General features: G+C 41.0%; 1 protein-coding gene across 2 annotated transcripts in view; it reads left to right on the top strand.

The window, feature by feature from the left end:
• Positions 1-3,934, top strand: part of LOC136857304 (multiple epidermal growth factor-like domains protein 11) — a 216,760-nt gene extending 212,826 nt beyond the window's left edge. For both annotated transcript variants that reach the window (XM_067135877.2, XM_067135878.2), the window contains one exon: positions 1,624-3,934. In XM_067135877.2, the coding sequence (XP_066991978.1) occupies positions 1,624-1,700 (77 nt within the window). In that variant the 3' untranslated portion in view covers positions 1,701-3,934. The remainder of the gene's footprint in view (positions 1-1,623) is intronic.
• The last annotated feature ends 10,229 nt before the right edge of the window (positions 3,935-14,163 follow it).

The following is a 14,163-nucleotide window of genomic DNA, read 5'->3' as shown; positions in this document are numbered from 1 at the left end:
AAGTTCGAATCTTATCCTTCCAAAGATGGCACAGTCGAACAGTAAATGGTCCACCATTTGTGAAGATCCACAAAAGTACAAGTAATCGTCTGCAGTGTTAATTTTGAAGCGTTCAAAGTAACACCTAAACTTTTAATGGCCGGAGAGAAACTGAGCGAGAATGAATTATGGCTCTAATATTTTGCACTGGAGTCAGCTATATATGTTGGGGAAAAAAATTCTCTTGTGACAGACCCTTTTATACTTGATGTCCATAGGTTGTTCCACTGTCTTACTAGAAGTGTTTTGTTTTGGGCTTTTGCATAGCTTGGGAGTGATTTGTTGTAGGTGATTTCTATATTAGATGAGGAGACTGCTTTTGCAAGGATGCCTGCCTTTTCATTTCCAGGAGAACCAGTGTGCCCTCTGATCCAGGAAAGACAGATGTGGGGGCACTGCTGTGCTTTAGTTCTTAGAGTATAGTAGCAGCTATTTGATTGACATTGTGCTTGTCACTGATTGTGTTCAATGCAGCCTGTGAGTCACTTAGTATCCGAGCACTACTACTGTTGTGTTCACACCACTCTGCAGCAGACTTGATGGCCCATAGCTCGGCTTCAAATACTGAGCAGCTGGATGACAATTTGTATTGGGCTGAAAATACTTCCCTGTTATTCTTGTAGACAACAAATGCACATCCCACTTTGTCAGATTAGTGTTATTAGGTGTGTGAGAGCCGTCTGTGTAGATATAGTAGTCATGGTGGAGCGAGCAGCTACTGCAAATGTAAGTCTTGAAGTTACTAGGGTGACCGGTTTCCAGGAAGTGACAGTTCTTCTCCAGTGTGATTTTAAGAATGGGTGCAGGTGATGTTTTGTTTTACTTCATTAATATGAGTTCAGCCGTTCCGATGGCAGTAAAGAACAGGGGTTCTGTTTCAATGATGACAAGGGCTACTTGTGTAGATATTGTGCGTTAGGCATGAGAAATTCGAAGGATGATTCCTCTCTGAATCTGCAGAAGTTTTTCCTTAGCCCACTGCATTTCAAGTGTAGAATGAAACAATGAAGCACAATACAGTATTATTGGAACAAAGGTTGTGTAGTGTATAAAACGGAGTACTTGAGTTTATTCCCTATGATGGACTGCATGCAGTAGCAATGGCCTGAAGAAATTTATCTGATTTAAGCTTTAGTTTATTGAAATGAGGCCTAAAAGTTAAACTTTTGTCCAGTAAGACCCACAGGTATAAAAGTTGATTTTCTAGTGCGATTTCCTGGCATTCATCTTGAGTTGTGGCTTCATCAGGTTTTAAAGAAACAGTGAAAATTGGTACCATAATATCAAATTTTAGACCTAATTATTCTTGTTACTCTTTCATCTGCATCACAATCATTTTTGAAACTTAAACTGACAAAGAATCCCTTGAGATGTGTGTAATGTGATCTCCATACAGCCCATGAAGGCTCCTGGATGGGTGGAAGGTAAAGCCTTTACCGCTTCGGCCAGACAGTCCCTCAAAGAATACCTTGGTATGCATTAAATTAGTATTTTACAAATTTGTATCTTTCACTCGACAGACTGAGAAATTCTAAGGTTATTTTTAGTAGAATTTCTATGTAAATGGGCTCTTTCATTTTACAGAACCTTCTTCTGGTCGGGTAGCATTGGTCTCGATAAGTGTATTGCTGGCAGCCCTACTGGCAACTACATCTGTGTGAGGAAGAGATCTCCTGGACCACCTCCTTAGTTCACCATTCAGCATCTCACTTCGCAAACATCTTTGAGCTGCAGTGAACAACATTTGCATGGTGTTTACAAATACAAATAGATTAAGAACTTGAACAATTCATAACAATCGGTATTTTTCAGTGTGCAATTTGAAAAGGGAGGTGGGTGGATTCCCATCCCCGTAGGGTGACAAACTGTCCCTATTTTAAGATATTTTGTAAATGTATCATGTGGGACATCATTTTCCCTGAGATTGTCTTGTTTTCTCTCTGAATGAATTTTCATGTTATTGTCAACGGTACAAATTTTCACAATACGCAACAGTCCTGCCATCTAGCTTCAACTAAACATAGCATAACTGTTGCTAACAGTATGATCTTTGAAAGTGCAAAGAAGCAGGTTACAGCATCTTTGGAGAAACATTTCGGATCTGTTGAATAACAAAGACATTTTGGTTTGTGCAAGAAGTGCCGGTAAACATAGTTTCAAGCAAGATAAATGATGTAATATTTATTTATTTTGACTTTTCCCAACAGGATAAAGTATACAAAAAAAGACAATATGGATATTAAAAGTAATTGTGAGCTGGATAGCACATTTGACATACTGTATGTTATATGAAATTAATTTCAATGTTTTTTAAAATTTCATTAAAAAAATACTGTATGCTGTTGCATTAAAAAGTTTAGGAGATGTGGTTCTTCAGGATTTGGATGGGATATTTCAAGGCAGTCACTGCAATTTCTTTTATTAATGCCTGTTTGAATTTAAATGATTTGCAGAAGTGGGTGGAAAAGAGAGTAAATGGTTCCTCTAGCACCAACCATTAATCCTATGACTTATGTTGAGGTTTTCACTAATTATACACTTAGTAGTTATAACTAGAGGTTGACATTTAGAACATGTGCTGATGCTCGTTTACTTGTTTAAATTAGCCTAACATCTAGGTCATCAGTCCAACAAGTTCAGTTAGAAAGTATTTCATCTAACTGATAAAACGAAGAAGTGCAATGAATATGTTACTTTTTCTCTATTTCGAATTTAAAACAAACTTGTGATATCATTTAGACTATAAATGTTTTTATTTATTTTATTATTTCAGAATTTGTTGAATTTTACATGTTTTCATTTCGATGGATGGTCTTCAATCCACAGACTTGGAAAAGAAATTATACAATAACGATGAGTGAAATGTATTTTTCTATGTCATTACCTCAGTCAGAGTACTCTTGGTCAAAAAAATGTGGGAAACTGGCAACACAATGCTTTTGAAAATGTTAACATTTTTGTCATTTTCAAATTACGGTTAAAAATGTAGTTGTTCCCCAAAATAGTGAAATGTCCCCCTATTTTTGACTGTCTTGTCCGTCATTTCTTCCTTCAACATTCGGTCACCCTTCACCCCCATCTTGAACCTTCCCATCTCATGGTTTTAAACAAACATTCTCAGTCAGGGATAACTGTTTCCCCTCCGTTAGTAATATGTGTAGATACTATTACTTAACTTGCAAACTACCAGGTGAGCAGAATATAAATAATCTGTACGTACAGTGGGTCCAGTCCATCTGTGATGTTAGCCGACTACCTGTGAATCTTGTGTTTCATCGGAACTGCGAGTCCGTTTCACTATCATTCTGCCAAGTAGTGGGGTCCTCGATTTTGTTCAAATTTTAGGCAGGTTGATATGTGTTTAAAAAATGTAAAAAACAGATACGCATACAAGAGTTCCTCCTATTGGCTCTTATTTAATGAGAAAATGGCCCTTTAAATCTAAGAGCTTTCATATATGTTGTCATTATCCTTGTAAGTTTCATAGCATCACTGGGCTACAGGTTATTGTCCCTCATTTCCATGCAGATGTCCCAGGTTTGATGAGTACCAGACCTTTATTTTCCTTTTCTTCTCCTTTTTCTTTGTTTTAATCTTTAATTAACTTGAAAAATTCTTTAATCGGCTTAAAGATACACTGGTATTTATTGATAAGTACTCATTTTGCTACAAGATTTACCGTATAATATTGAACTAATTAAAAAGCAGAAGTGTCCATGTTTTAATAGATGACTGATTCATAATGAATATGTTTGGAGATCATATACATGTATGCTCTGTCTTACAGTGTACACTGATTTATTGTATGATAAATTAAAGTGATTTATAAAATTGCCAAGAAAAGATATGATAAACTTCTACATTGAACATTGTAAATAAAACTTTTTCACAATAATTAATAGTGTTACCATTTTTGGTGGATCAGCAGAGGTGAAAGAAGGTGCGGGCTGGAATGGGTCTAACTACAAGTCCGAAAGATTAATTTAAAATTTAAATAAAGGTTATATTTTCAACTGATAACAAGATTTAAATATTTTCACTAGGTGAAATAACAAAGAAAAATCAGGTACAATGCAACTTTACAAATGAAAGCACAAGTTAAGGGTTTTTTACAATTCTGAACTACGAGCCCCCAAATTTTAACAATTTCTGAGCTCTCAGCTCACAACCACAAATTACCAAAGGGCAGAAAACCCCTAATTACATGGAGCATTTGCTCCCACCTCGTAATGTCAAGCCTCCTAGAGGCACCTTCCAAAATACCAGAAAGAGCTGACCACTCTCAATCATTCAAGCCTATCAAAAGGCCATAAACAGACTTTACTACAAACTGCCCTCAAGGCACACTTACAAAGAAACAGGGGTATCTTGTACCCATTCCACCGGGCCTTATTGGACAAATACTAGGTTAATAAAAACGGCCCAAAACGCAAAAGGAATTGAGACGTGAATTAGCACTCCTAAATACACATTTTAAAACCTAAGTGGCGCTAGGCCAATACACAGGGGCTATTCCCACACTACATAGGTGACTTGTATAAGAAAATTTTAACACATTAGGAAAGATTAGAAAATCAGTTACGAAAACATAGTCACCTCAAGTCGAAATGAAAGGGAGCTCGAGAGGGTAAAGCACTCTCTATCCCCAATTTACATTTAAAGTAATAAGAAAATGTTTACATAAGCCGGCACTAAGTTACATTTTAAACAGGAGGGATACTTGAAAAGGTTTCGAACCTTCCCCAGGGGTAAAACTGCTGACCAAGAAAGAAATAAAGATGTTAAGAGGCCATTACCTTTGCAGAAGAGCTGCTGCTCGAAGGAAGAGGCGCAACCCGCCCCCTGCTATACTTCCATACACTAAGCTAGATGTTGTTGGAGTGGCAAAGAGCCGAGAAAATCAGCAGTTTTTAAACCCTCGTGGAAGATTCGAGACCTTTCATGAATAATAAAGACACACCCACTCAACTTTATTGGGTAGCTAAGAGTTACACATGGAAATTCGAAGAAGAAACCTCTGATAGGTGGAAAATTAATTACAGAAATTACTGATTGGCTAAGTTTAAAACAGGCGGAAAGAAAGCTTAATATTGCCAACCCACAAATGAAAGAACAAAATTTAGCAAAGACCAAAACTTATAAATACAAAATTTCTTCAAGAAAAGTTCCTTCACTTCGCACCAGAGTGCATAATCATAGTTTTTTGGGTGGAGACATCTGTGAGAGAATGTCCCCACTTCTTGATCCATAGAAAACAAAACACGTTGAAATCCACACAGTATAGACAACTTTGTAATCCCAAAATTTATAGTAGAGACCTCTTCTGAGAAAACTCATGAATTAATACAGTTCTAAAAGTTCACAGTTTCTCCGGTAGAGGAGGATTTATTGGCGGAAGATTGAACTTTGCAGCGTAGAGGTGTACTGCCTGGTACAGAATTAATTCAGTTTTAAAGTTCAGAGTTTCAGCTGTAGAGGAGTAATTTAAGGCGGAAAATTCAAATGTGCGGCGTATAGGTGTACCAACTGGTACAGACCCCCCCCCCCAAAAGTCCTTCCAAGGGGTGACACAGAAGAATGTTTAATAAAGTTATTTTCCAAAACAAAAGTCCAAGTTTTGTTTAACCCAACTTGAAGAAAATTTTGCTTCCCAGGTGATAGATTTGTTTAAGTACATGGAAGAAACATTAATCAATGAAACAGCCGCTTAATACTGAAGTAGAAAAATTTGAAGAAAGAGAAAAACAAATTGAAGTCTTTTCATTGATAACTAGTTAGACTCCAGATTTAGAGTGTCTTGTTTGCCGTAGAATACCAGGTACATGTTGCTACTTTTAACGGCAAGACCAGCCTCCACTGCCAAAGTCCAGTCAAGGTCGCCCGGACCCCTTAAGTACCTTAAGATACCTCTCTCCCGCACTATGAGAGGGATAGTCGTGGTGAAGCCCGCCGCAGATGCGAAGTTTGTTTACAGTCCAGAGATAAGCTGGCGGATGGTGCGCCACACATCAGCCTGTGCCGGGAGATAGACTCCGGCGCGCTGTACCCAGGAAGACATCACGGGAGTGGGGTGGGCCCTTACCCCACCACAGTGGGGGTAACGCGCCACACGGCTGCGGGGCACTGAAACAGTAAAATCTTGGCGGCAGAATTGTTGTTGGAACTAATGCTTTAGGGTGGTGAGGCAGAGGGGCCAGCGGCGTGGAGACTTTTTTTTTTAAAATGCCGTTGGTATGGTTTAGCAGGAGACGGGAGCTTGGTAATGGCCGTACAGGAAAGGGCAGCAGAATAACTCATGGGTAAGGTCTTACATCAAATATTGATTACAATAACAATTAAACTATATTGGGGCAGAAGGCCTCAGAAAAAATAACCAAAATATAACCTTTACGCCGCTGCAACACATAGATGACAAAGTTAACAATGACCCTACAGGGGTTTAATTTGTGATATATGTACCCTAAAGATCCTCTCAGTGGCTGGATTGCTCACTAACAATGTGACCGGTGTAAGAAAATCTAAAATAATGCACGGCCCATGAAATCTGGGGGCAAGCTTGCCCGCGGGAACAAAGTTCTTGACCATAACTTGGTCTCCTACCTTTAAATTGGTGGGCCTCCGTCCACGATCATATCTTTCCCTAACCTTTTCATGAGAAATTTTTAGGTTGGCCTTAGTCTTCTTCCAAAGATCTCTAATATTATCTGGATCTATTGTCTCAGGTAGAATATCACTAAGAGACCAAAGGCTAGAGAGCGGCGTGTTAGGTACAAACTTAAATATCAAGGAAGCTGGAGTAAACTTATGAGATTCATGAACTGCCGAATTCAAAGCGAAAGCTAACCAATGCAAGGACGTGTCCCACCTGGAATGATCATCATGATGGTAGGCAATAAGAGCTGATCTCAGATTATGATTGACCCGTTCAGCCAGAGATGGTTGAGGATAGTATGCTGAGGTAGTTACATGTGAGATGAACAGATCGAAACAGAATTTACGAAAGAGATTGGAGGTGAAAGCTTTAGCATTATCAGAAACTATGTATTGACATGGACCAAAAGAAGCGAAGATGGAGTTTAAACAAGAAATAGTGGACTGAGCGGTAGCCACCTTAGTCGGAAATAACCAGGAAAATCTTGTGAAACCATCCACACACACAAGAATGAATTTGTTGGCGTTCCCCTTTGATTCGGGGAAGGGTCCTACGTAGTCGATATAAAGACGTTCCATGAGACGCTTGTTTACTAAGCAAGCAAGATTTACAAGCCTTTACCAACTCACGGATTTCACCGTCCATACCTTTCCAAATAAACATATCTCGGATCTTTTCTCGAGTTTTGAAGATGCCTAAATGCCCCTCTAATGGGGTCTCATGGTAGTACTTGAAAATCATAGGTACAAGAACAGCTGGAACTACAACTTTCATCTTCTGATCATGCCTCGACGGGCAACATAAAACACCATTCCTCAACACATAAGGGACTACATATTCCCCAGAAGAAAGGGTTTCCATGATCGGGGCCAGCGTCGGATCTTCACGTTGATATTTTTCGATATCCCGAAACAACATGGGAGCATCTGTTAGAATGGCATTTACACCAGGAGATATGGACTCATGAAGTGAAGAACTGTCTTCCTGTTCAAGGGGCTCTAAATCATTGGAAAACATACGGCTTAGTCCATCTGCCAGAACATTTTCAGTTCCTCTAATATGCCTAACATCAAATTGGAAGGCAGAAATTCTGATGGCCCAGCGGGCTATGCGACCAGTGCGACGCAGCCTACCTAAGACCCAACTTAAGGCTTGGTTATCTGTCTCCAAGTCGAACTTGACATGTTCCAGATAGAGGCGAAACTTTTCTAGAGCAAATAAGACTGCCAAACCTTCAAGTTCATAAATTGAATACTTGGCTTCTTGAGCCGATAAAGTTCTAGACGCATAGGCGATGGGTCACCTCCCTAGTTCAGTCTCTTGAAGAAGGACTGCAGCCACCGCCGATGACGACGCGTCGGTTTGGACGATGAATTTCTTTGAAAAATCAGGCATGGCAAGAACAGGGGCATTACACAGAGCTAATTTGAGATCTTCAAAAGCGGCTTGTTGAGAAGGACCCCACTCAAACTTGACGCCTTTCCTACGAAGTAAGTTCAAGGGCGCCACTCTATTAGCGAAGTTAGGAATAAATTTCCTGAAGAAATTCACCATACCGATAAATCTGGCAATTCCTTTGATGTCTTTAGGAGGTTTGAAATCACGGATGGCCTGTGTTCTAGAATGATCTACAGCGACACCATCGGGTGACACAATATGCCCTAGAAATGACATGGAAGGCTTAGCAAAAGCAACTTTGGACAGCTTAACTGTTAACCCTGCCTTTCGAAGGTGATTAAGGACCTCTTTCAGATGATCAAGATGTTCTTTAAAGGTCTCAGAAAATACGACGACACCATCAAGATAATGGTATAAATACTCAAATTTGATGTCGGAGAAGACCCTGTCTAGCAGTCTCGTAAGCACAGCTGCTCCCGTGGGGAGCCCAAAAGGCACGCGGTTGTACTTATACAAGTTCCAATCCGTGGCAAACGCTGTAAGATGTTTAGATTCTTCAGCCAGAGGTATCTGGTTATAAGCCTGATTGAGGTCTAGGATGGTGAAGAACTTAGCCTTTCGAAACCATGAAAAACAAGAGTGAAGGTCTGGAAGGGGCACAGATTGTAACACCACCTTCCGATTTAAAGCCCTATAGTCAATCACAGGCCTGAAGCCACCTTGGGGTTTCGGAACAAGGAAAATAGGCGATGAATACGCCGACTTAGAGGGCCGAATAATACCATCTTTTAACATTTGATCTATGATTTCCTTCAAAGCCTTCATTTTAGGAGGAGATAACCTATAAAGAGGAAATCGGACAGGAATCGAATCTGTAACCTCAATCTTGTATTCGATGAGGTCAGTAACACCAAGAGTATCAGAGAAAACCTCTGGAAACGACTGACACAACTTGCGAATACTCTCAGCCTGGTCCTCAGGTAGATGTCTAAGATCTAACAACACCTCATCCTGGGTAGGCAAAACAGATGAACATGATACAGAATTACATTTTAGTAAAGGGATTTTGAAATTACTTGCAGATTTGAAGGTGCGCGACTTGCTCTGAATGTCGAGCACTAGACCGGTGCGTGACATGAAATCCGCCCCCAATCTAATGTGGCAAGATAAATGCTTAGCCACAAACAGTTTAACTTTCCAAGTAAATTTAACAATTCTAATTTTGGCATATAGAAAACCTAAAATTTCTAATGGAGAAATGTTAGCCGAAATGCATTGAACCGAAGACGAACAAAAATCAGGAAGTTTACAAACAGATTTTAATTTAGAGTAACACTCGGCCGAAATAATGGAACAAACACTGCCTGAGTCTAAAAGAGCAGTTACAGGCTCATTATTTAATTCAATTTTGAGAAATGGAACAGGTGTGGGGGGATCCGCCGCAATCTTAAGACATTCTTTGGGACCTTCAAAAGATAAATTAGAAGGCTGAGTTTTCCCTGAGATTTCGGCTGGTTTACATGGGGCTGAGCCTCGGAAAGATGAGTTAGCCGACTCAGCCGAAGCCACTAGTCACTTGTGATTGTTGGTAGAAGTTGCACCCAAAGTTGAGCAGGAGGGAGTACTATTCAAATTCAGGCAATTTTTGGCAATATGGGAGAAAGCGCCGCATTTAAAACAGCCTTGGGATGACCCTGCTCCATTCCTTGTCCCACTAGATTTAATCAACGGACACTTATTATGTAGATAATCTGAAAACCCACAAGCATAACATTTGCAGATTGGGGGAGTTTGGCGAGGTGGAGGCCGAAAATTACTCAAAGGTAAGGTGTCGGCATATCTAACCCCTTCGGCAGAGACAGTCATAGCTTCCAACTCAGCAAAAGTTTGCGGACGCGACGCAAAACACAAGTATGACCTGTAAGGTGGGGAATTCCTTCCACAATAGCCTGTACAGTTTGATCTTCAGAAAAATGTAGAGCAAATACCCTAGTATAAAATTTAATGTCTTGGATGAAGTTGGCAAGATTTTCATCCAGTCGCTGTACTCCATAATAATACTTCTGAATTAGTGATGACCTAACTCCAGCCGGAATAAAGTTAACTAACAGATGGGCGTGAAATTCTTCTATAGATGATTGATCAGCAATTGCTCTTACTATCTTGTCTGAGAGAACACCAATGGAATAGGGGTAAATAATCTGCAGAATTTGACACTGAGAAAGAATACAAGGGCGTGATCTTGGAACTCAATTAAAAACCTTAGGAATGAAATAACATCACTGGTGGAGTTAACAGAAAACTTAGAAATAACCTGAGCAACATTGCTAATGGATGAGGTAAACTACTGAACCCGGGTGACATAGGAGGTAAAGGACTAGGGGGGGGAGAAGCTGTTTCAGAGGGTGCATTATTCAACACAAAGGGTGAAATGGATGTGCGCCAACTGGACTCAGTTTCTAATGGGAGAGACATTTGTTGGACTCCTACAGATTTCCTGCTTTCTTCCCCCGTGGGAGAATGCTCCTCGCTAACTACATTTGCCAGAGTGGGTTGGTCAGTTTTGGGGGGTAGTGCCCCAGTTAACAATAGACTAACCTTACTGGACAGTTTGGAAAGGTTTTCGAAAACAAAACTAGCCTCCTTCCCTTGAATATAATTCAACTTAAGAGACAATAGATCACTAACTCAATTGGAAAAATGGTACAATCTAGCTTGTACACGTTTAAGTTGATTAGGTGATTGATCACCCCCTTCAAAAAAACTAACTACAGATGCTAGCTCAGTAGCATTATCAGCGATTGTGGAGAGAGCGTCGTCAATCTCTTTCTCTCTCAAGGTTGGGATGGTAATAGGCAAATCAAGGGAATCTTTAAGCTTATTGGTATCTACCGCAACCGTGCCTCCATTGAATATTTCTAATTGTTAATTCATAGATCAATTCCTCCTTACGCAAACAGCCGGGATGGAGGACATCGCGAGGGCCGGACATGATGACAGACACTTTACAAATTTAGAAAAATTAGGAAGAAATTTCCAGCACCGGAGAAAATTGTTAGAGTTCAAAACAAAAGCAATGTTTAGCCGTCAAAAGGGGCTAAATTGAGACCCATTCAACCATACTCTGCTACAACTTGTTACCGTTTTTGGTGGATCAGCAGAGGTGAAAGAAGGTGCGGGCTGGAATGGGTCTAACTACAAGTCCGAAAGATTAATTTAAAATTTAAATAAAGGTTATATTTTCAACTGATAACAAGGTTTAAATATTTTCACTAGGTGAAATAACAAAGAAAAATCAGGTACAATGCAACTTTACAAATGAAAGCACAAGTTAAGGGTTTTTTACAATTCTTAGCTACGAGCCCCCAAGTTTAACAATTTCTGAGCTCTCAGCTCACAACCACAAATTACCAAAGGGCAGAAAACCCCTAATTACATGGAGCTTTTGCTCCCACCTCATAATGTCAAGCCTCCTAGAGGCACCTTCCAAAATACCAGAAAGAGCTGACCGCTCTTAACCTTTCAAGCCTATCAAAAGGCCATAAACAGACTTTACTACAAACTGCCCTCAAGGCACACTTACAAAGAAACAGGGGTATCTTGCACCCATTCTACTGGGCCTTATTGGACAAATACTAGGTTAATAAAAACGGCCCAAAACGCAAAAGGAATTGAGACGTGAATTAGCACTCCTAAATACACATTTTAAAACCTAAGTGGCGCTAGGCCAATACACAGGGGCTATTCCCACACTATATAGGTGACTTGTATAAGAAAATTTTAACACATTAGGAAAGATTAGAAAATCAGTTACGAAAACATAGTCACCTCAAGTCGAAATGAAGGGGAGCTCGAGAGGGTAAAGCACTCTCTATCCCCAATTTACATTTAAAGTAATAAGAAAATGTTTACATAAGACGGCACTAAGTTACATTTTAAACAGGAGGGATACTTGAAAAGGTTTTGAACCTTCCACGGGGGTAAAACTGCTGACCAAGAAAGAAATAAAGATGTTAAGAGGCCATTATCTTTGCAGAAGAGCTGCTGCTCAAATGGCCGGTCTCCACTGGTTAACATTTAACAACAACATGTTAAATGTTAAAAGTGTTAAATGTTAACTGGTGACAACATCAACATGTTAAATGTTAAATGTTGAAAACTGTTTCATTTAACATTGTGTCCACAATTAATAAACATGTTAAACTTGACTTTCTTTGTTTATATACACTGACTGACAGAGCAAATGCAACACCAAGAAGGAGTGGTTCGAAAGGGATGAAAGTTGGGGAAAAAACAGAGACGGCACGGACGAATAATTGATGTTTATTTCAAACCAATATGCAGGTTACACAATGCGCACGGCATCGACTCAGTAGGATGTAGGACCACCGCGAGCGGCGATGCACGCAGAAACACGTCGAGGTACAGAGTCAATAAGAGTGCGGATGGTGTCCTGAGGGATGGTTCTCCATTCTCTGTCAACCATTTGCCACAGTTGGTCGTCCGTACAAGGCTGGGGCAGAGTTTGCTAACGGCGTCCAATGAGATCCCACACGTGTTCGATTGGTGAGAGATCCGGAGAGTACGCTGGCCACGGAAGCATCTGTACACCTCGTAGAGCCTGTTGGGAGATGCGAGCAGTGTGTGGGCGGGCATTATCCTGCTGAAACAGAGCATTGGGCAGCCCCTGAAGGTACGGGAGTGCCACCGGCCGCAGCACATGCTGCACGTAGCAGTGGGCATTTAACGTGCCTTGAATACGCACTAGAGGTGACGTGGAATCATACGCAATAGCGCCCCAAAACATGATGCCGCGTTGTCTAGCGGTAGGGCGCTCCACAGTTACTGCCGGATTTGACCTTTCTCCACGCCGACGCCATACTCGTCTGCGGTGACTATCACTGGCAGAACAGAAGCGTGACTCATCGGAGAACACGACGTTCCGCCATTCCCTCATCCAAGTCGCTCTAGCCCGGCACCATGCCAGGCGTGCACGTCTATGCTGTGGAGTCAATGGTAGTCTTCTGAGCTGCCGCCGGGAGTGCAGGCCTCCTTCAACCAATCGACAGGAAATTGTTCTGGTCGATATTGGAACAGCCAGGGTGTCTTGCACATGCTGAAGAATGGCAGTTGACGTGGCGTGCGGGGCTGCCACCGCTTGGCGGCGGATGCGCCGATCCTCGCATGCTGACGTCACTCGGGCTGCGCCTGGACCCCTCGCACGTGCCACATGTCCCTGCGCCAACCATCTTCGCCACAGGCGCTGCACTGTGGACACATCCCTATGGGTATCGGCTGCGATTTGACGAAGCGACCAACCTGCCCTTCTAAGCCCGATCACCACACCCCTCGTAAAGTCGTCTGTCTGCTGGAAATGCCTCCGTTGACGGCGGCCTGGCATTCTTAGCTATACAAGTGTCCTGTGGCACACGACAACACGTTCTACAATGACTGTCTGCTAAGAAATCACGGTATGAAGTGGGCCATTCGCCAACGCCATGTCCCATTTATCGTTCGCTACATGCGCAGCACAGCGGCGCATTTCACATCATGAGCATACCTCAGTGACGTCAGTCTACCCTGCAATTGGCATAAAGTTCTGACCACTCCTTCTTGGTGTTGCATTTGCTCTGTCAGTCAGTGTATGATTAAACACAGCTGCTTTAACACCGTAACATAATGAATGCAACAGTTTCTTTATTGAAAGAATAATCAATAAATATAAATATCTCCCCTTAACTTCTTCAAAGAAAGATAAACAAAACTACCCCTCTTTTTCTACTTTTATGTTCAAAGAAAATATTTATAAGTTAACAACATCTTTAAAAAGCAAAAAGTAAGGTTTAAAGGTAGTGTTCAAATCCAATAATAGGAATGCAGAAGTTTTACACAATGCCACATCCATAAACAAGTTCAACAGTTTTTCAAAATCAGGGGTGTACAGGATTAAATGCAAGAGTTGTAATTCTTCTTACGTTGGACAGACTGGAAGGTGCTTTCATATAAGATACCCAGAACACATTAATGACCAAACATACAATAGATTTTCAGCTGTGGGGCAGCATATGCATGGC

Source organism: Anabrus simplex, chromosome 1 (assembly GCF_040414725.1).
Source record: "Anabrus simplex isolate iqAnaSimp1 chromosome 1, ASM4041472v1, whole genome shotgun sequence".
In the NCBI taxonomy this organism is placed as follows: Eukaryota; Metazoa; Arthropoda; class Insecta; order Orthoptera; family Tettigoniidae; genus Anabrus; species Anabrus simplex.
Note: the sequence above shows the minus strand (reverse complement) of the source record. Positions and strands in the feature narration are given on the sequence as shown.